At 43.7% G+C, this 21,058-nt stretch overlaps 1 protein-coding gene across 13 annotated transcripts in view; it reads left to right on the forward strand.

Moving 5' to 3' along the window:
- MAP4K4 (mitogen-activated protein kinase kinase kinase kinase 4) overlaps positions 1 to 21,058 on the forward strand; it is a 162,494-nt gene that overhangs the window by 86,671 nt on the left and 54,765 nt on the right. For all 13 annotated transcript variants that reach the window (XM_026792989.2, XM_074535803.1, XM_014266610.3 and 10 more), the window contains exons 4-5: positions 19,340 to 19,465; positions 20,232 to 20,342. In XM_026792989.2, coding sequence (XP_026648790.2) covers positions 19,340 to 19,465; positions 20,232 to 20,342 — 237 coding nt within the window. The remainder of the gene's footprint in view (positions 1 to 19,339; positions 19,466 to 20,231; positions 20,343 to 21,058) is intronic.

Below are 21,058 nucleotides of genomic sequence, written 5' to 3' on the forward strand. Positions count from 1 at the left end.
TGAGGAGTAGAAATTCCGGAGATACAAAGTCCTGACAAGTTATGTGAAAACTGGCAAGCTGCATGGAGAAGGGAGGGGCTGAAATTTATAACCTCTGCTTTGAAAATGGTAGCAGACCTTAGCCACCTTCCATTATCAGTCAGCTGGCCACTGTTTTGCAGTAAATCATGAGGAAAAAGTAGATCACTTCATTTTTATTTAAGGAAAAAGTTCTGTGCAGTAGAGCTCATGAAAATTACTTTCAAGCATTTTTAAATCTCCTCTGGTTCTTTCTTTAGTTTATGAGTCCACAAATCTAGTACTGTACATTTGAGATTATCCTGTGTGATCTCTCCCTCTCCCCTCCTTTCTTAACATGCCTATGTGTATATATAAAGATAAAATAGCAGTGTTATTCTCCAACATTTAATGAGTCAAAAATGTGTTTTCTAAGTCCCTTGACAGTGCTTCTTTTGCAAGGCACAGTTTGAATTATTTTCTATGGAATTTTTGGCTAAAATAGAGTCTTAAAGCCCAGCTCCTGAATCTAGAGATTATGGTAGCAAGTGCTAATGCTGGAGGACCTGGGAATTCATTGTACTCTAAGCTGGTTTGTAACCACAATAAACACTGCCCTAGTGCCTAAAGTGTTCTGCTTCCCCTATGCCCAATCCCTTAAATATGCAGTGGAAAGCACACAGCTGAGCTGGTGTTGAAAGAGCCTTGAAGACGCTTTGCAAACTAGTTCAGTTGATCAGTGCAGGAGAAGATTCTGTTTGTCTCCAGAGCCCCTAAGTGTCTCAAATCCTTTCCAGCAAGGCTCCTGTGTACATACCTCTAGATAGAAAGTAGTTTCTTTGTCAGAAAGCATTAAATAAAGCGTGGAGAACACTTTAGAGAGAAGTGCAAAGGTGTTGTCATTTAATTGCGAAGATTGGTGCTTCATAATAAGCACATGGTTTAATTTTGGTCTCTTTTATTAAGACCCTGCTTCAAACACGATTAGAGTGATGGGAATCTGGCCACAGAGGCATTTTTAAAATTTTTGTTGTGATGTTTACCTGTTGATTTTTTTTTAATGTCAGGCTTTGTTTCTTGAGCACTTCATCAGTGTTTTGTTCTGAAAGATGAATCTCTGAGAAGTGAACATGCATCTACCAGAAGTGCTACTGTTCCTGTGTGGACAGCAAGCACGTGGGTGTTGTGTTTTGCCTTACATCCACCAAATAAAGTGGTAGTTTTGTACTTAGCACGTCACTGGTCCAAAATACGGAGGTGGGAATTCCAATACTTGCTCTCTTTTTTACCTCATTCTGTAAGATAATGGGTGCCTCCTCAAGTGTGTCCCTCTCTCTGCCTAGTGGAGGGGCCAGTTCCAGAAGTGAGCTCAGCTTTTGTATGTTGGTTGGTGTATGAGGTATTTCTGCAGTATTTCTCTTCAGCAGGAATATTTTCCACTGTAGCACCTTCTTCCTGAACCGAGTTTTAGTGTTTGATTCTAGATGTGGTAAGAACTAAGTGGAAATCCTAGTGTAAATGCAGCAGCCCACAGACCTTTGGAATAGCTCTTACTGTCCTGGCTAAGCACCATGGCTCTGCCTGCAAGAGTAAGAAAGGAGAGCATCCATGATCCTTGAAAATAATTTTTTCACGCGGAATATTTTACTGAATGGAAATGTAATTGGGCAAGGGAGAGAGAGCGTCCTGGTGGCTGCTTGGCTCCCCCTGTGCTAACCTGTCCTGGCTCAGGCAGCCCTGAGTCACTGCTGTGGAAACACTGATGCACAGGCAGCATTATTACAGAAGGTTTTAGTTGTCTCTTGCATATTTTACCTCAGATCCCTTTTCACTGGCATTTATTGCAGTTGCCTCCCTTTGAGCCTGTGGGACAAAATGATTTTTATAAATGAGTTTGTTGATTTTCATTCTGAATTTGTATTTCTGCTTCTCTTACTACGCTCCTTTGCAGCAGTTGTTAAAATGTGCAGCTTTGCATCGATTATAAAATAATAGAGTTGCACTGGTTTATAGATCAGAGGGGGCTTCATGGTCAAACAAGTCTGCACTCAAATTTGAGTCCCTGAGGGGACATATCTGTTTCTATGTCAGAACTGCTGCTGCTTCCCAATTCTGATTAAAAATTTTGAGAAATGTACCTAGCCCAGTCTTGATTTCCAACACAAATTTTAAGAGTTGGCACTGATCATGTAAAAGGGGATGGATTAGCATGTAAATGCAAACTCATCTTCCGTGCCTACAAATGTAAACAAAGTATGTGTAAACTCAGGAAAGGATTTCTCCCACTGGCAGGAAAAAAAGGAGGAATAGTTGCATTTTCTATTTGTAAATGTTCACATAGCATCCTGTTGTGTTAACAGTGCTTCCTCCTGACATAGGTGTCTCCCCATTTCTAGGTACTTCTCCCTAGAGATAAGGTTTTACAATACAACAAAAACAAATGGGTGTCTGGATGCTATTGCAGGGCCAGCCCTGCCTCTCTTCCCTTCCCTTCCCTTCCGTTCCAAGTTTCCCTTACACCAGAATCTATCAGGTCCCATCCTGTGCTTCACTGGCAAGGAAACAGATATATTAAAAAGAAAAAGAAAAAGATCAGCTTTCTACTGTTTTTGCCCTTGCTAAAGCTGACCAGGGGGTGGGTGAGAGGGGCCAGGCAGGACAGGGAGTGGAAGTGGCAGCTTCTGGGAGCTGGCCTGCAAGCAGCATCTGCACAGGGTTACAGTTGTGGGGCTGGATGAGGAACCCTGAGCTGTCCCTTCGCAGTGCAAATCCAGGAGGAAAGGCACCTGCACCTTGGCTGCATCTTTCTCAGCCACCTGCTGTAACTGCTGAGGGACTGTTTGTAGCGCTTCAACCTGCAGATTTAGGAATAAAGAATGAAGTGTAAAGGTCTTCTGCAGGGATTCCCCTACCCTCTGATTCTTTCCACTGTGTAACAGGCTATTTTTAGTCTGCTTGCTTGACTTAGAAACTATTTCACTTTCTGCTTTGGATGATTTCCATAACATTCATTGGGATTCTGAATTCCAGTGTTCAGGATAATAGCAGAGCAAAGAATTGCTGTGTGGCAAGCTCAGTTCCAATGGTGGGGCTGGAAAAGCTGTGCTGAGGATGTGTGATGCCAGCTGCCTCTGACCTGGTGACCTGTGGGAGGCTGGCTTAGCTGAACTGCATTGTGGATCATGTCCCATGTTTGCAGGCAAAGAGCCTCGTTAACCCTGAGTTTAATGGTGCTTTTGTTAGTGAATGGCAAAGGAAAACAACCCTTTAGTGGACTAATCCAGGTAGCCAAAGTAGATCTACCTCTGAAAGACATCTGTTTGCTTTAAGTCAAGTCCAGAGTCAAAAGTCCAGCCTGCCCTTGCTGTGTGTGCTTGGATGGTAGCATTGCTAATTTGCTGAATGTCACTCATTCTTCCTCCACATAGTAGTTAGTAGTAGTTATGAATTAAATTGGCATGAATTAAATTTTCTTTGTCAATAAAGTGCTCTTAAGTTATATAAGATGTTAGAGCAGGCCTTGCTGTGGGAAACAGTGCTCATCTTAACATTTTTGCATATGATGCATCTAATCATTTGCCAATCTGACATATAAAAGATATCATGGAATCAAAGAATCACCAAGGTTGGGAGAGACCTACAAGATCATCCAGTCCAGCTGCTCACCTGGCACTATCAGTGTAACCCCTAAACCACCAACTCACATCATCCAGCACCAGATCCACATACCTGTTAGACACCTCTGGGGATGGCGACTCGACCCCCTCCCTGGGCAGCCAATTCCAATGCTTGACCACCTGAACAGTGAAATTTTCTTTTTAATATCTAGTCTGAATCTCCCCTGTGTCAGCTTAAGGCCGTTTCCTCTGCTCCTCTCACTGAAGGCACAGCAGCAGGGATCAGCCCCACCTCACTACATCTCCTTGCAGGCAATTGTAGGGAGCAGTGAGGTCCCCCCGAGCCTCCTTATCCCCCTCCCTCAGCTGTGTCTCATAGGACATGATTTCTAGACCCTTCACAAGCCTTGCTGCCCTTCTCTGGACACACTTGAGCGCCTCAATGTCCTTTTTATATATTTTATATAGCTAGTTCTGTAATAAGTGAATTTCATACAGCTGGATGATAAAGCAGGAGAGTGCATTTCAGTGGGTTTGGGCAGTGTGTTGCTGTTTCCTAGGAAAGGCCTGTGCACTTAGAATCCCTGAGGCAGTGCTGGATCCAGAGGGGGATGAAGACTGACTCGCAGTTAATAGGAAATTTTCTTAAATAAAAATGAAGATGTTTCTTCTGCTGGTTTTCTCTGCATCCCATGCAGATAATGCATGGGATGAATATATATACTCGTGGGAATTCATATATTCAGGAGCTGTATATTCAGTGGACAGCAGAAATTGAGCCTAATGCTACAGGTCAATATAGATAAAAACGTTTGAATTCAGTGTTTGAGACTGGGGGGAAAAAGACATTTAGTATCAAGCCTATATTCTTACGAATTTTCCAGGTTTTTTTTCTTTCTTTTTTTTTTTTTTTTTTTTGGTGAGTCTTGATTAAGAACCACTCTGGATAGATTGGTTCCTCTTTGGATTAGAGGTCTAATCCATGATTGTTTACAAAAATACCCATATATATTCTTGAGCCTTTGGAGGACAAATGGCCACTCAGGGCATGGATAAACAGTCACAAACACTCTGCTTTGTGCGGTTCCATGAGCTGTTCTGTGCTCCTGCGGCATGGCAGAGGAGCAGGGATATCTTGTGCAGGTGTTTTTCTGCATTTTCCTCCTGATTGCACTCAAAGCAAATAGATGTGTGACTGCTCTGCTTTTGTCCATCACTAGAGGGCTTCAGAGGGAGAATCCTACTTGCCTCCTACCTGATGTCAGGAGCTAAATGTGTCTTCTGAAACATAATACACAGCATCATAACTGAGATGTTCTAGTTATGCTGGTAGGAACCTATTGGTGTTCAGCAGTTTTTTTGCATCTTTTGTTCAGGCAACTTTTTCAAATTTTTTTTTTGTTTTGTTTTTAACCTTCTCTTTTAATTATCTTTACAAGATGAATGGAAAAACAGGTGTGAGGCGAGTAGGGCTGGTGGGCAGCTGACACCACTCTAAGGGTTTTGCAGAGCCCTGCACTTCCCTGAAGGGATGTGACTGCAATGTGCAGGTTGTTGGTGTGCATGTGCCCACTGTCCAGGCCAACATTGTGGAGAGGTGGCCAAAGCTGGGCTGCGACTGGGGCATGGATCTGCTCTCTGGGGTTTCTCAGGAGGAGTGTCTGCTCACGAACGAGAGGCGTGAGGGAATAAGGGACGTATTGTATGAAAGAGACAACCTTTAGCTGGGTGTCTTGCTTTGAACAGGCTTGCCAGCAAGTTGGAGAGCTGCCCTCAGCCAAGCCTGCTTTCAGTCAGGAAGTTTTATAGGTCATGCAAACCAGCAATGTCCTTTCCTCTCCATCGTGCCCTGCCTTTATATGCAGCAGCACACATGCTCTGCCCTCATCCTTTGTGCTTTGGATCAGTGGCTCAGCCTTAGCCCAGGAAGAGTTGTGAGTGCCTCCAGTTTCTGTGTGGTGTGGGAACACTGGAGCACATAATGGCTGCGATTCAGAGACAAATGCTAGCTCTTTGCTACTGATCACCTTGGCAGGAAGCCCCAGATGCTCAGAGACTACAGATGGAGCTGTTTTGGGGAGAGTTTTTTTGTTAAAGAACATAAAAAGGCACCCAAAACCTTAGAATTTTCTATTATTATTATTACCAGTGGTGGTAGTACTAATGTTATGTTTTTCTGTTTTTATAATAGCCTCCCTATTCTTCCTTTCCTTATTCTGCATCCCCTGAACCTCACTTTTCAATTCATGCCATCCAGAGCACAGCTAAAAGCTTTTTGTAGGTGTGCATCACTTTTTAGTAAACCAGCAAAGACAAGGTTAACCCATTTAACCATCAGTTTCTGTGAGACTTTTCTTTTTGAGTGGGCTTTGGGATTTCTACATGTGCCTTTTGAAGGGACTAGGCTGCAGGAAACTGCAGGAGCTTTCAGCCATGACAGGCTTTGTTCAGATACCTTAGTCTGGCAGAAGCTGACCTCTGCAACACATGGTCTTTCACTTAGGAGCCTCTCTCCAGCTATTGGAGAGGTCTGATTTGCTGTGTGTGGGATTTCTGCTGCTTCCATGCTGCTTGGTAATGTTTCCAAACCAGCCAGTGGATCCTTGCCTTGGTCGTGGAGCTGGAGCTGGCAGGGTTGCTGCAGCTGTCCCTTTGTGCCTGACTTCATTGTCACACAGCTCTGCTCTGAGCAAATCCGGTGCCTTCAACCTTACCCTCCTGGATTTTGAAGCTCTCCAAACAATCTAGGTTTCGTCTTTTGGATGTAAATGCCTTCCCTGTCTCCCCCACGCATTTTGGCTGGGCTAATTGCTCTTAGTTTGGTTTCAAATCAAGTGTGATTAGGGGAAGATCTCTTCAGACTGCCACTTAATCATGTTACCAGACTAGCATAGTAAAAAGTTGTAATATCTATTGGGGTGAATACCCTGAACACAAAATTACAGGCCCTTTCCTGCTCATGAGTCATCTTCCCCTGAGACTCTGTAGTGATAGCATTGCTTTTATTTTAACAGAAAAATCCTTGGGAAGGCAACCAGTTATTTATCTGAACAAGAGAGACCATGTTTCTTGGGTTTTGCTGGATTTTTTTTTTTTTTTTTTTTACTCCAAACTTTTGTATATATCCTTGAGGAAGGCACTGCTTTGGGTATAGATCCCTTACAGATGCTGGCTGAGCAGGCTGGGCCATGCTTGGCACAGGGGATGTGGTGGCTGCTGCAGGCTGGGGAAACCAAACCAAGGCTTTTTCTGAGGGAGATCAGATTATATTATGTATTGGGGGATTTCAGTAACACATATTATGCCTGCTTTTATTTTACAGTCAGGTTTCTGAGGTTCACTTTTTACAGGCACTTGTGCTACAGGAGTGGGCTGTGCCTGTCTGAAGTGCCTGCTTGAGAAAAGAGCCTCCAGAGCAGCTCACTGCAGACTCATAACACGTACACACACACACACAGGCACGCACATACACACCCACACACACACAGACACACACACAGGCACACACAGAGAGCCTTTCTGTGCCACTTCCCTCTATGAACATGTGTGGTGCCCAGTGAGTAGAGTAACCAAAGCCAGCCCCTGACCACAGGCCTAGGAAGCAGTGTTGCCCATCGCTGCAGGGAGGGTTGCAGCAGCCTCCTGGAGTGATGGATGTGCTTCCACCTCTTCCTGGACTATGGCAGGGCTTTTTCTTTCTGGGTGAGAAGGCCTGGCCTCTCCAGTTTGTCTTGCAGGCTTTGTGGTTGATGTAGGGCCTGCCACAGGACAGTTTTGGACTGAGTAAACCTTGTTTTCTTCTCATCAGCTTCTGAGTGTTGGTGCTTGACTCCCTTGCTCCTGTTTGGACTGCTTGCTGCCTGCTCTGCCTGCACACCTGCAGTTTTGGGCAGCTGTCTGACCATGCAGTATTTTGGTCCCTGCAGGTCCCCTCTGCTCGTTGTGGTGCAGTTGTGACAGACAAGGCAAGGTTGCCAGGTTAGGGTCTGGCAGGAGCCCCTGTTTTTCAGCATGGGGGCAGCAGGGCCAAGAGCAGCTGAGCCTCACTGGAAGCTGGTGCTGAGGTTGGGAAGTGGACTTCTGTCCCCTGCTCTCAGCATTTCAGCTCAAGAGTGAGAGACTTGTGCTGGGATCTGAGCTGTTTGTTTTTAAACTGGAAATTGAGATGCCATAGCAGCTCTGATTTTTGAAGTGCAATACCTTTTAATAAATGCTTGCCTGTTCACAGCCCAGCAGCAAAAACAGACATGTACTGTAGCATTAGGACTGTTTTATATTTTTTCCAGTCCTATTTTCTTGGCTGTTAATCAAGGTCTCTTTGTCGCCTTCCCAGCTAAGGGTAAATGCAGCTGGGGTATAATATTTGCAAGCATTTTTTATTTTTATTTATTCTGATGGAGGCAGAAAGGCTTTTCTTCTAGGACAGGTAAATAATTCGCTGGCCATCCACAGCTTCCTTGCTCAGAGAGCAGGAGTAAGGGAGAGAGGGGACTGTGACACCCCATTTAATAGATGGACATGAGCATCTTGTGGCTCTGTTCATTGTTAATTCACTCCTGCAGCACTGCTCAGCTGTGAGGTTTCCAGGCGTACTTGGCAGCACCTACAACAAAAACATCTGGTCCAAGAATATAGCTCCCTTCTGCTGGCAGCTGCATGGAAATGATTTTTTACATCGTAGTGTAGTGCCAAATGCACTTAACTTGTACACTAAAGTGCACAGCCTTTATAGAGCTTTGGCAGTGCAGGGCGATTTTAAATGTGTGCATAAGTCAGCGTTAATCTACCAAAGAAAATCAAAACCTCAGCAACCAATTTTATAAAGAACTCGCTTATCACGCGTGCCCAGACGTGGCTGTACCTTTGTACCTGTCTAACAGCTGTTCCTGTCTGAGCACAACGGAAAAAGTCTTTTGGTTGCAGCCCTGGTTGTCGTCTGTCCTCTGGGAGGGTATGGCACAGACATGAAGGGAAACTTGCCCCTCTCAGACATCCCTGAATTCCACTCATCAGCAGCTGCATTTGTTACTGATAGAGGTTGTCTGTCTCCTCTCTTGTTTTAGAAAGGACCTGGCAATTGCTGAAGAAAAAATGTTAACTGTGAATCAAATAGTTTGTGTGTCTGCTGGTAAATTGTAATTTGAGTGATTGGATCTGATAATTACAGACATCATCATCTTGTCAGTCAGTTGTAAATCATTTGGTAATGGATTTCCCATTTTTAAAAGAGCTGGTTTTTTGAGCAGTAGTGTATTTTAGAAGTAAAATATTGTATCCATATTCCTTCTTGCTTTGAAAACCCCTAGGGTTATAAACATGGATCTCATTCATACATGAACAAGCAAGTTGGAGAGGTCTGCTTCGAGAATGCTACTCTCAGCATACGTATTTCTAATTATTTATTTTTTGTATATTCCTGCAGAGTAGCTGAGCATGATGGTGTTTTTTCACCCTTAAAGCTGCTGTTATATTGTAGGTTTTGGGAATGAAGAAGGGCTGGGAGGAGCTAAAATCCCAGGTCTAGTCTGATATCCATCATGGGCATCAAATCCTTTGCAGAAGGAGCCCATTCCTTCCCAAGAAGCAGCAGGTGGTTTAAATGTTTGGACAGGTTTCAGTAGGTCTGTGCAGGTCTGATGGTGTTACAGCTACTTACCTGGTACTGGTTTTCTGCTCTGTCACTGTTATGAGGAGCAGTTCTCACCAAAACAGAGAGGGAAGAGAACGTGGAGATGGTGACAAAGGGAGTAGGAGTGAGCCTCCTCCTTCCAGCTTTTTAAGCAGTCCTTGCTTGCAGTGTTGGTGTAAGAAACCAAAGACATTTTGTGGAGTATTTTGAAAATTGATTTTGTCAAACTTGTAGGACTTGGTCCAGTCTCCTCCCATGGTCTACACAGACAGTGGTTTACTCAGCCTGTTTCTCAAACACACGATGGTGGGCTGGTGTCACAGCTGTTTTTGTGATCCCTTCTGTCCCTCATCAGGTGAGAGGAGTGGGTCCTCTGTGGGTCCTCAGTGGGTCCTTTGAACCTCTTGGGTCCTCCCTGCTGGCACCTGGCATTTTGGATTTGCAGTCCTTTCTCTGCGCAAGGCAGGGGGAAGGCTGTGGATTACTGACAGAGGCTGAGCGGTGACTAATATTGGACCAGAGGAGCTAAAGTGTTTAACCTTCAGGCAAAGATTACCTGAAATTAAAACTTGTAAGGACTTGTGCTCTCACACTGTCATCCAGTCGTGTTTGTAAGACACATGTACAGATCGGATGACTTCTTTTATTCCTGGGCAATTTACATATTTTGGCTGCTGCACAAAAGAAACCTTGTGTTGAATAAGTCAGATCATGATCTCACACCAATCCTTGCTTACAAGATTTTTGGAAGCTGTAGCATAGTGCAGAATTTTGAATTCTCCTTTTACTGGCTGCACTGAAAATGGGCATTAGACAAAGGTACACCACTTTAGAAAAGAAGTGTTAAATCTGTTTCTTCATAGCAGCAGGCTCAGTGAAGTGTGTGTCTCTTTATAGAAGTGGATTGATGGCCTGCAAAGAAAATGCAGTAATTTCAGGTTTGAGCCTTTTCTTAGTACTTATTTTCTGACAAAATACAGAGCTTTGTTAGTGTTGCAGACTGTTTTAAATGTTTGGAAGGAAAAATTGCTGCATTCGCAGCATTTTAATGAGGACAGTTCCCTTAATTAAAGCATTAGAAAATTTAGGGAATGTGGACAGCTGAGGGATTAGCAATGTGTTACAAAGTTGTTCTTCCACCTACTAGTTGATTTTGGGTCAGAAGACCAAGACCATAATAAAACTTGTGGTCTTGCAGCAGTTGTTCGCTTGTGTTAACCATTGATGTTAGCAGTGACCAAAGCCTGGATTCGTTCTGTCTGATTTTAGGCACGCAGTGTTGTGCTGGAGCCTGGAGTGTAAGTGACCTGGGGATCTGCAATTTAGCATGGGGGAAAGGTGCCTGTGAGGGACAGGTCTGTCCAGCTGAGGTGATATTTGTCCTGTTGAGGGGTAAAGGTCTCTGGTGGGACTGTGTCTCCTGGAATATGAGGCACTTGCTGCATGGCTACCAGCTGCTCACTGCTGGCAATTGTGGTGGTACTTGTTTGTGCTGCTCTGTATTTTGAGCTTATTTTTGGTTTGTGGGGGGTTTGTTTGTTTTGGTTTGTGGATTTTTGTTTGTTTTGGCTTGTGAAAATTTTGTTTGTTTGTTTTTATTTTTATTTTAAATTTTATTTCTTAATGTACGATTGATTTTGCCAGTCTGCCCCCTCGGCTTTGCAAATCTGTCTGGTTTGCTTTTGGCCTAAATAATATAATGTATTGAGCAGTGCCAGGCCTTCAGAGAAATGGTGGCATGTGATAGAGTTGCTGAGTTTCTCTTGAAAACTACTTCTCTAGCCCCATCTCATTTTGATAAAAGATCCTATGTGAAACAGCCTGAGGAAAGTCCAAGTGGGGTTACTTTCCTGTCCTGTCATTTGTTCTGTTCCTGTTTGGGTGTGCATGGTTATATCTTTTGTGTTTGTTATCCCAAACTGTTGGGATATTTTATTTGTCTTGTAGCATTTGGGTTGCCTTCAATATATGAAATGAAAGAGGGGTTGTAGATAAATTCCTCTTCCCTGTTCATCTACCAGACTCGTTGGTCAGTGTGGGTGTGAGGCTGTATATTGAACAAATCTGTCCTTTAAGAAAATTAGTGTCTTTGTGTAATTATAGGTTTTCACTACTAGAAGAATATTAGTGTTATGGCAGAACTGCTATTTTTAATGTGTTTTACTTTCTCAGCTTACATTTCTGCTAATACAATGTCTGTGTGGCATTTGGTGCATAGGAAATCTGCTTTCAGTCATTTCAACCTTTTGTTTCCTCTCTTCTCTCGGATGTTTCCTTTCTGCCTCCCTCTAAGTTTAAAGCTTAGTCTCAAGCCAGAACTTCAGTTTCTTGTTGAATCTCTCCAGCTGCATGAAACCTGCAGGACTCGGGAGCCTTTTACATCTCCCAGGTCCAAACTGCAGCCTGGCAGCATCTGGACTGCACGTGTGGGGAGGGACTCCGTGTAGATCCCTTTGGGAAGGAGATCTGCCCTCCAGGTGGGAATGGTGGAGCTTCACACTGCCCAGGGCAGAGCAGGGACCAGGCAGTGGGCAAATGCCTTCCTTGGCTCTGTCACCCCCTGGGATGCTGCTTTCCTTGGCATCAAATGCATGCTGAGATTGGAAGTAGAAAAGCCATGCAACATTTTGGCATTGTGCATTAGCCTGTTTTCTCTCCAGCATCTCCATCTCCTCTAATTATCTGAGCATGGAGCTTTGCATAAAGGAGATTTCTTTATTTCACACACAGGCTTTATTTTAATATCCACTAGGAAGGGCTTGTTCTGATCACAAGAAATCTGAGACTGAATGTAGAAATTGTATAGCAACAGGCATTTTTATATATTTTATAATAATAGTGATGGAAGTAGGGGACTAGTTCTTCCCTCTTTTATGAGAGCTCTGAAGATGTCAATATAAGGCTAGCTTGTTGTGTAACTTGTAAGTAATTTAGGCTTGATGAGAATGGACAGTTGAATTGTATAGCTCGGACAAACATGCAATCTGAGCTGGAGACTCTTTTAAGTAATCATGACTAGGATCCAGGAATTAGCCTTGGAAATAGTTAAAGTGATTTGCCTTCAGGAGGTTTCTCTCTTGGTTGTATTTGGAAAAGCCTGTGGCATCCCAGGGTTTTACTGAGGGAGGTCAGCAGTGCTGTGGTTTATGTGCCTTCAGAGCAGCTCATTCAGTGACCAGTGAAGGCACCGGAGGCACATCAGGCAAGAAAGAAAATATTGTTGTCACAGTGACTGGCAGAGGAGGTGGTTCAGGGGGGAGACAACAGACAAGTATTGTCTTCACATGGTTTTTGGCTCCTTCCTGCCTGCACGTGATTCCATCTCCTGCGTCTGCACAATGCTGCTACACAGGCTCCTTGGGGAGTGCTGGGACCCTGCTTAGGAGCTGCTCCTTCCTCATGCCTCTTTGTCCAGCTAATTTAACTGTTCCTTTATGGCTGCAGCCTCAGTGATGGCACTGTCCTGAACAACTTGGCTCATTTGCTTTCTTGTTTCAAACAGTGCCTTTAGCATGCGGTAGAGAGGGTGTTGTGCCAAGGGGAGACAAAGCAGCTTCTGTTTTGTGTGTTTGGTGCAAGTGTTTCTCACCTGCTTGATGAAATGTTGCTACTGAAGGTAACTGAATGTGGTCATAAGGACAGCACTGTTCTGCCAGCCAGTCCTTGCAAAAGTGAGGTTTTTTTGACCCTTGAGAAAGCTTCCCAGCCGTCTTCTGCAATTACGGTGCCTGAGCAGCATTGCTGCTTTGCTGTTCCTGGCAGCGTGGCTCTGTGCTGGCAGCAGCGCACAGCCTGGTGGCAGCTCCCAGTGACAGGATGCCTGGTTTCCAGAAAGCTCAGCAATGGTAAAGCCCATGAAGGCCTTGCTCTGCATGGGCTGTCATGTGGATGAGGGCCAGAGGCTGAGGCACCCTCCCAGCCATGGTGGGAGATGCTCAGCCCCTGTGCCACTGCTTGCTGGATGGCTGGTGCTCCCTCACTGTCACTGGGTGTGCGGCATGATGGATGCCTTTCTTAAGGGGATGCAGTCTGAAGGCCTTGGAAAAGTCTTTGTTTGGGAAGGACCAGAAGGACAGTGCAGAGAAATGAGCCTGCTGGTGCCAAGGTGCGAAGAGTATGTGGATAAGGTGTCCGTGAAAAAGAGACCTTGCATGTGAAATGAAACAGGCCCAGAGAATGCTGGGAGTGAGAAGGTAACACAGGAGAGAGACAGATGGGAAATAAACTTACATGAGGTCTTTAGCTTGAGGGTGACAAAGCTCAAAGGCTTGTAAAAAGCTCTCAAGAAGGATGGGGTGTAATAAGAAATTTAAGATTTTGCAGGGATTGTATAAGGATTTGTTAAATATTTATTGCCCCTCTTGATTAAAGTCTTTTATTTAAAACAGTTTAGACTTTCCCTCCCAAGAAGCCTGCATTTGATATTTTTTCTTAGCAACTATTTTATGTCGTATTCCCAATTCCAACACTTGGTTGTGGTGTTGGAGAGGACCACGTTTTTCCACGTTGCACACTCTGCACTGCAAGCTGCTCTGCTTTATACAAACTTCCTACCTTGGCAGTCACTGGCAGGGACTTACCCACTTGGAGTGTCGTTTCTCTTGTGGTTTGGTTCCTCCTGAAATTACAACCTTCTTCCCAGCTTGGAGGCAGCGCCACAGCTCCCACTTCAAATGCTGTGCTGTGTGCAACACTGCCCCAGCTTTCCTTGCCAGAACATCTCCCTGGTGTGTGAGAACTTTATTAACGAGTGTATATATTATGGATTCCTGCAGCAGAAAAGGTCACCTATTGTGCTAGGCTCTATTCAGACTTTCTCTGTCCTGGACAGATTTTCGTCCAAATGGATGCTGGCCATGTCTGGAGCGCAAAGAGGAGGGAGGTTGTGACACTCAAGCAGAATGGTGGTTTGCAAAAGTTGGTGTTGTGATTTGATTTGTCCAGGAAGATTTTTGTTTGTGGTTTTGGTATCTTCTAGGACTTTTTTTTTTTTTTTTTTTTTTAAATGTGAGTGGAAGGCAGAAGTGAAACGTGAGAGGAAGCAGAAAGGAAAATAAACTGGGTTTCTTTTGGACTTCTCCTGTTTTTCTTCAATTAGTATGTCAGGGGCAGATGGTAAAAGAAAGGGAAAGTTGTTATCATTTTGATGCCTGTGAAGGCAGACTGGTTTCCTCTCCACTGCTCTGGGAGTCCATGGTTAGCAGTGCCTTTTCACTCCCAGTGCTGAGCTGAGGCTGCTGCTGCTCTACGCAGATCCCAACTCTGCCGTGATCTCAAGATTCCAATGTCAGAAGCTGCCACTGGAGCTCGTGATCCTCAGGAACTCTGCTTAGTCTGAAGCCCCAGGCAGAGTATTGCCAGCTGCCATTCTCCAGGCAGGGCAGCTCCATTGGTGTAGGCAGGCAGAGCTTTGTGAGCAGTACTGGGAAAGCAGAGGAGAGGAGATGTGAAGGCTTCCCTCACTCCATCTTCTTTTGCTGGTGTTTGATTTTACACTGTTTGGTAGTGATACTAATTCTAAAAAACCCTTGGTTGTAGCATGAAATGACTGGATGTCATTTGTGAGGAGAGAGACGAGATTTGCCACTGTCTCATTTCTTAAATCAGAAAGCAAAGTTACTGAAAGGACCAATTTGTATTCTGCTTCACACTGATTTAGAGCAGTGTATAAATCATCTGGTAGGATAAGTAAACTTGCTCTCTCCTTTATCACAGAACACTGTCTTGCTTTTGCCTTGCTGGACTGTGTTTCCTCATTCACATGTTTCATCGTCATAATAGTAGGGTAAATAAAACCTTTGGAAATAATACTGAGTTTCTTCTCCTTGGGATGGCAGAATAAACTTCCAGCCAAGAGCAGTAGTCAGACAGATCTTCCAGGTGGGGGAGTCTGAATGGAAAGTCACCACTTACATGCCTTGAGACATGTCTTTGCTCAACCTTTGGGAGGTTTGGGGTTTTTAAATTTTAAAATTCAACTCCTGAAATAACTTTGTTGTGCTACAGAGCTTGGGAAACAGTGTTATTTCCCCCTTACTCTTCTAAGTGTGTTTCTCAGAGACAATTTCTCATAGGGGTCTCATACCAGTTTTAGTGCTGGAATAGGTTAGGACTGTTGTTCTTGGTCTCCTGAGGCATCTAGACAATGATGTTTAGGGACAGACTTGAAGTGACTTTCCCTTTGATTATGTCCTCCTTGATTCTGACACTTCTAGAACCTACTTCTCTTCTTTTCCATCCCTCAAAAATGTCCAGCAAAGTGTTTCTGAATTCCTTGCCTTCTAAAAATTTGTGTAAATACGCAGTGTTTTCTTTCCATAATGTTGCAGGGGGTGGAGTGCTACCTTTGGAAAACAGCTGATAATCTTCCTTACATGGATCTGCACTAGTAGCGTTTTTTGACTGCGAGTTTCTCCAGTGGCTACCACGATCAAATACTTAAATCTTCACTACTTAAATCATCACAATTTTGCAAATGCTGAAGCAATAAAAACAAGTCATTGATTTGCCATCTGCATGCACAAAACCCCATGCTGATATTTAGTGTGCAGTGATGAATGGAAGAACAAGGGATGTTGAGCTTTGTGGTGGAGCGGTAGGCAAGCTGATCAGGTGCTGCTGGGTGGTAGGCTGAGAGGTAACACACCTGGGTTTATTTTCAGTGTGCTGATTCAAATGGTTAGAAATTATCTGAATGTACAGAGGTGGATTTCTCTGTGGGAGTCATATGCATGTTTTAATCTTACAGGCAAGATTATTTTGGTAAAAGTGTTGCAGTTAGAAACCCCTAGGGATGCTGGCACGTCCATTTAGTCTCTGAAGGGAAACACATGAAAAGACAGAGGAAAGCTGCTCCAAGCTTGATTTAACCACGTGAGTCTTGCAAAAGTATAGCTTACTGCAAAAATTACTGGTAATCAGACGTGCTGTCACAAACAGACAGGGAATGTATAAGTATAAAACACTTCCACCAGCTCCATCAGAGGGAAGACAAAGAGGGTTTCAATGGGAGTTTGTATTCACAGATAATGGCTTAAAGTGGTAATTGATGCCAGCTGCATAAAATCACTAGGAAGGGCTCACCAGCTGCCTCTCTCCTTCAAGAAAAAAGGATGTACTTTTGTATTACTTCATGAGAATGACAGTCTCTTGCCTCAATCAGTTTTAATTTTCTGCTTTTGTGATCCCCTTGCCTCTGCAAATGGAGGCACTGTCAGTGGTGGTGGTGCAGTGCATGTGTTGTCTGGAGGAGGTGACAGACCTTCCATCTCTGAGGCCGGCTCGCGTGTCCAAATCCCAGGAGGGCTGCCAAAACACCTCAGTATCCTCAAGAGGATCCTTGCTGCAGGCTGCAGTGTACCCTCCCTGAGGCACGTGTGTCCATAAGGGAATCTGTGTGGAAAGGGCCTTATCCTTTCGGGTGGGACTCATCTCACCCTGATGCAAGACATCTGCAAGTTTGGTGTCTGGATCTTGGTTAATGACCTCACCCTCCTTTTGTAGTTAGTGGGGAGAAGTAAACACCAGTAGGGTGCACATTGTTTGGCCTCTTTCAGATGTCCGCATTGGGATGAAATGACCTGTACCCTGGGAAAAAAAAACTCCTGAATCTGGAACAGAGCAATTTTGATCTTGCCAACTTTTTGTTTTAATTTCCTTTTTTTAGTCTTCTACCAATTGCTTTACCACACTGGTGCTTCAGCCTTTTCTGTGCTGATTATTCCTCATAATAGTTCCTGTCGCCACAGAGTCTTCAGGACTCACTGCCAGGGGGTTATCGATCCACACTAACTCAGTGGATTCTTCCAAAGCCTGGCAAAAATTACTGAATCCATTTGTTATTGTAAACTGCATTTTGTACTGGATTGAACTGTAGGTGAGGAGCTATTTGTGTTGTAGACAAGTGCTCAAAGGCAGCTGAAATATGAATGTAGGACCATTGTTAGCTGTAGTTCAGGAGGTACTTGGGGAGATATTGCTGCAGGGAGATTCTGCTGCAGGCCTTTGAGCAGGTGCTGTGACACAGACTCAGTGGAGAGCTGAAAGAGCACTCACTGTCTGCAGTCTGCTGGCTCTGTGTGTGCCTTTTTTGGTGTTTGTTCTTTTTTTATTTTTGTGGGGGGAGGGGGGCTGGGATTTTTATTATTTCATTTTTCAGAAATAGATCCTGTTTAAGTATTGTCATTTTGGCTGCTGTTACAATAAATAAACAACCTTTAGGACATCCTGCCCATTGTATTGCAAAAGCTATTGTGTTCATGTGCTGAGGGTAGGAAGTAATTTTTATCTAAAAAGTCAGTTCAAAATAGCAGATTAATCCAATTATACATATTAACCGATCAGCAATTAAGTCCCAAAGCATCAAGTTTAACAATGCTTCTGTTTAATTTCTTTTTGCCTAAATGCACAATTAGAGGCTTGGTGTAATATAAGCCTGTCTTCCACCTCTCTTTTTTTTTCTTTTTGCATATAGTCGGAATAAATAAAAAATCATTCAACAGCAAGGACAACAGAAGCAGCTGAGGAAGCACCAAGTTAGCTTTTGGCTCAAAAAGCTTTTCTGACAATGCTCTCTCCCAGGGCTGCTGTTCACTAGGAACTTTGATTTACAATATTTTCTTACTATTTTGTTCAGTCTTCCAGAAATACCCAGTGTTTTACTTCAAAGGCACATCTTAAGAAGATAAGAATAGTTTATCCCTGGTGCATTTTGGGAATTCTGTCATAATAATTTACAAATAAGCGTTGCACCCCACTATTAGAGTGTTTGAAATGGCTGTAGCATGTACTAATGGTTGTGGTTAGCTTTGTAGCAGAGAGTGGTGTCTGTTGTTCAAGGTGTGTGTACGGGTGTGTATAAGGAGTTAACACAAAGCTGCTATTAACATCTGCCTATGTCATGAATAGGATATTTGATTGCTAGCGTAGTACAAATTGCGAGGAAGTTTAAGGCTTAACATTTTATCATATAATCAGCTTTGGCATCACAGAATAATTAGCGTATGTGCTACCATTTCCATCAGGCAGCAAGCCTAGGGAGAAGTTTTGGCTTCTTCCTGGAATCAATTTAAGGTAGATGTTTTTCTGCTTGGATATAAAATTGTGGAGCAAAAAGGAATATCCACCTGCCTTTTAATTTGTTGCCTTGCTAGGCGCTTGAAGAAGACTCCTGCTGTCTAGGTGTGGGAAGAGAGAGTTGGGGGTGGGTTGGTGTCCTCTCCTTCTTTTGTATCTGCTGTCTGCCTGCTCACGCAGCACCTCAGAGCATGTGGATCCTTCCATGCAGCTTGTCCTACTGTCACTTCAAAAGCAGGCTGTGGGTCTTTTGAGGAGTGGTTTCATTCTGTTACCCATTTCAGCTCTTTGGAGGGATGACCTCCCTTCACCTGAGCTGCTCTTTGCTTGGCACCTTGCTGCAGCGGGGGGAGCCAGGGGAGATCCTTCCTCCGCCTTTGTGTCTCAGCATCCTGTTTACTGCCTGGGCTCCTGGCCCATTCTTCCTGATGCACTTGCTCTTCCTCCACAGAGGCAGATGGAGGAGGAGAATGAAGCTTGTGCACGAGGCAAATGCCTTGTTCTTGCAGTAAGGGGAATTCCTGATCTCCACCTCTGTTTTCCTGTGCCAGTCCAATGCTGGCACCACAATGGGAACCTGCTTTGGCAGGTGGTTTAACGAAGCCACTGTCTGGCCTTTTAATAGAACTGGTTAAAATTAATAAAATTAAAGGAGAAAAATTGAGGGAGATGGAAATAATATTCCTCTGTCATAAATTCCCAGCCTGCTAGCTATGGATTTGCTTAAGGTGCTGCAGGCATTGGGTTTTTGAAACAGATTTTGTCATGTTCCATCACTGGGTCAAATCCATTGCATCTTTGATTTGTTTCTTTGTGCTACTGAAAACTTTGGAAAGACTTGGTTTAGACCATTTCAGTAGACAAGATTTTGATGGCATGAACATCAGAGGAGTTTACTGAACATGATGCTGGTATAAATTGAAGTTCAGAAAAAAATCTACTTTTATGAAAGTGAGGAATAAATCAATAATACATGTGGTATATTAAACATATGGGGGTTTGTTTTATTTTTTTTCCAAAGGATGAAGAAGAAGAAATTAAACTGGAGATTAATATGCTAAAGAAATATTCTCATCATAGAAATATTGCAACTTATTATGGTGCTTTCATTAAGAAAAGTCCTCCAGGACATGATGACCAACTGTGGGTAAGCAGATGTTTTTCAAACATGTTCGTAAGTGTTTCCCTTGGACATAGATTAATAATGAGAGAAATACCACTTTATAGAATGACAAACTAAAGGAGTTTGGTGCTTGCCTGAACTGCTAGATAAGTGAATCACAGAGGCTAATCACACATCCTTAAGGGGATGTCTAAACCAAGATTTGCTATAAGCACTGGATTTGTTCTTTAAGTAACTTTTTTTCCTATTTCCCAGATGGATAGTAACATGTTTCATGGGAGCAAGACAGCTGAGGAGTTAGAATATGTGACTGTAAAAAGAAAGCTGCATTTGAGATTGTACCCATTACATTTTTCATCCCACCTCATCTACACCCTCTAGAGGACTCAAGTTTGGGGTTGAAATGGCAGGGAGCACGTTCTTCCATAAATACATGGAAGTTAAAGGATAAGAAGTGTTGCAGTGATGTGATGAGTTTGATTCCTTCAGCATTGGATGTGCTCTTACTGCTAATGTATTTTGCTAGCTGAGCAAATCCAGATACCCAGCATTAAATCACAGTGATTAAATTAGTCCTTGAAAATGTGGTAACTAATGTGAGACATATTCCATATATGTCTGACACACATTGAAGACATTTGGTTGAATCCATTTTCCAGGCAGAGATGTAAAATACATTCTCTACTTCGCAAGAGCTTCCCAAATTAATGCTGTAACCTGATTATTTTGCTTTGCTGTACAGCTGAGATCTGTGTTTAATGTTGGTTGTGCACTGATATTTGTTTTGCAGCTTGTTATGGAGTTTTGTGGAGCTGGCTCCATCACAGACCTTGTGAAGAACACAAAAGGGAATACCCTGAAAGAAGACTGGATAGCCTATATCTCCAGAGAGATTCTCCGGGTAAGGAAAGCAGCCTGCCCCACACAGAAACAGGCTGACAGAGATGCAGCCTAGCTTGAGGTTCTGCAAGAAGCTGTTTCTGATCAATCCCATTAGCCATGTCGTCACTTGGAGAGTGCGTAGGAGCAGATAGATGTCTGCTCCACATCATTTAACTTGGTGTGAGTTGTACTGTATTGTAGCAGAAGCCTTGCAGAAAATTGCAATTTCTAGTCATGAGAAGCCAATAGAGGAGCCAGTGACCTTGCCTGCTGCAGAAGCTGTGAAACTGTGTCCCTGAGACCTGGGGCTGAAACAGGGTTGTAGCACCGTAGGGTACAGAATGGGTTTTTCTAAATGTGCTTGCAGCTGCCTTTTTCTTTCCTAATCAAGTCCGTGGAGGAAGAGCTGTTGGCTCAGGCCAGCAGTCAGGACTTGTGTGCTGTGCTCTCATCCTGTGTTGTCCTGCCGTCTATCTAGAGCCAGCAGCTCTGTCACATGCGGCTGTGCCTGTGCCGTGCTTGCAGGCGGCGCTACAGAAGTTTTTCAGGAAGAGGTCTGCAGCTTACCAGTTGTTCTAAAATTGCAACTTAAGCTAATTACTCTTAATATTTAATTTCCAGTTGGTACAGTTTAAGTGCTTTTTGAATTGGCATTTGTTTTGCTTCACTAAGTAAATCTGGGATGGTTTTCCTCGTGCTTCTTTGTAAAACAAATTGCCTCCTACCCATACCACT

Source organism: Zonotrichia albicollis, chromosome 2 (assembly GCF_047830755.1).
Source record: "Zonotrichia albicollis isolate bZonAlb1 chromosome 2, bZonAlb1.hap1, whole genome shotgun sequence".
Taxonomy (NCBI): Eukaryota; Metazoa; Chordata; class Aves; order Passeriformes; family Passerellidae; genus Zonotrichia; species Zonotrichia albicollis.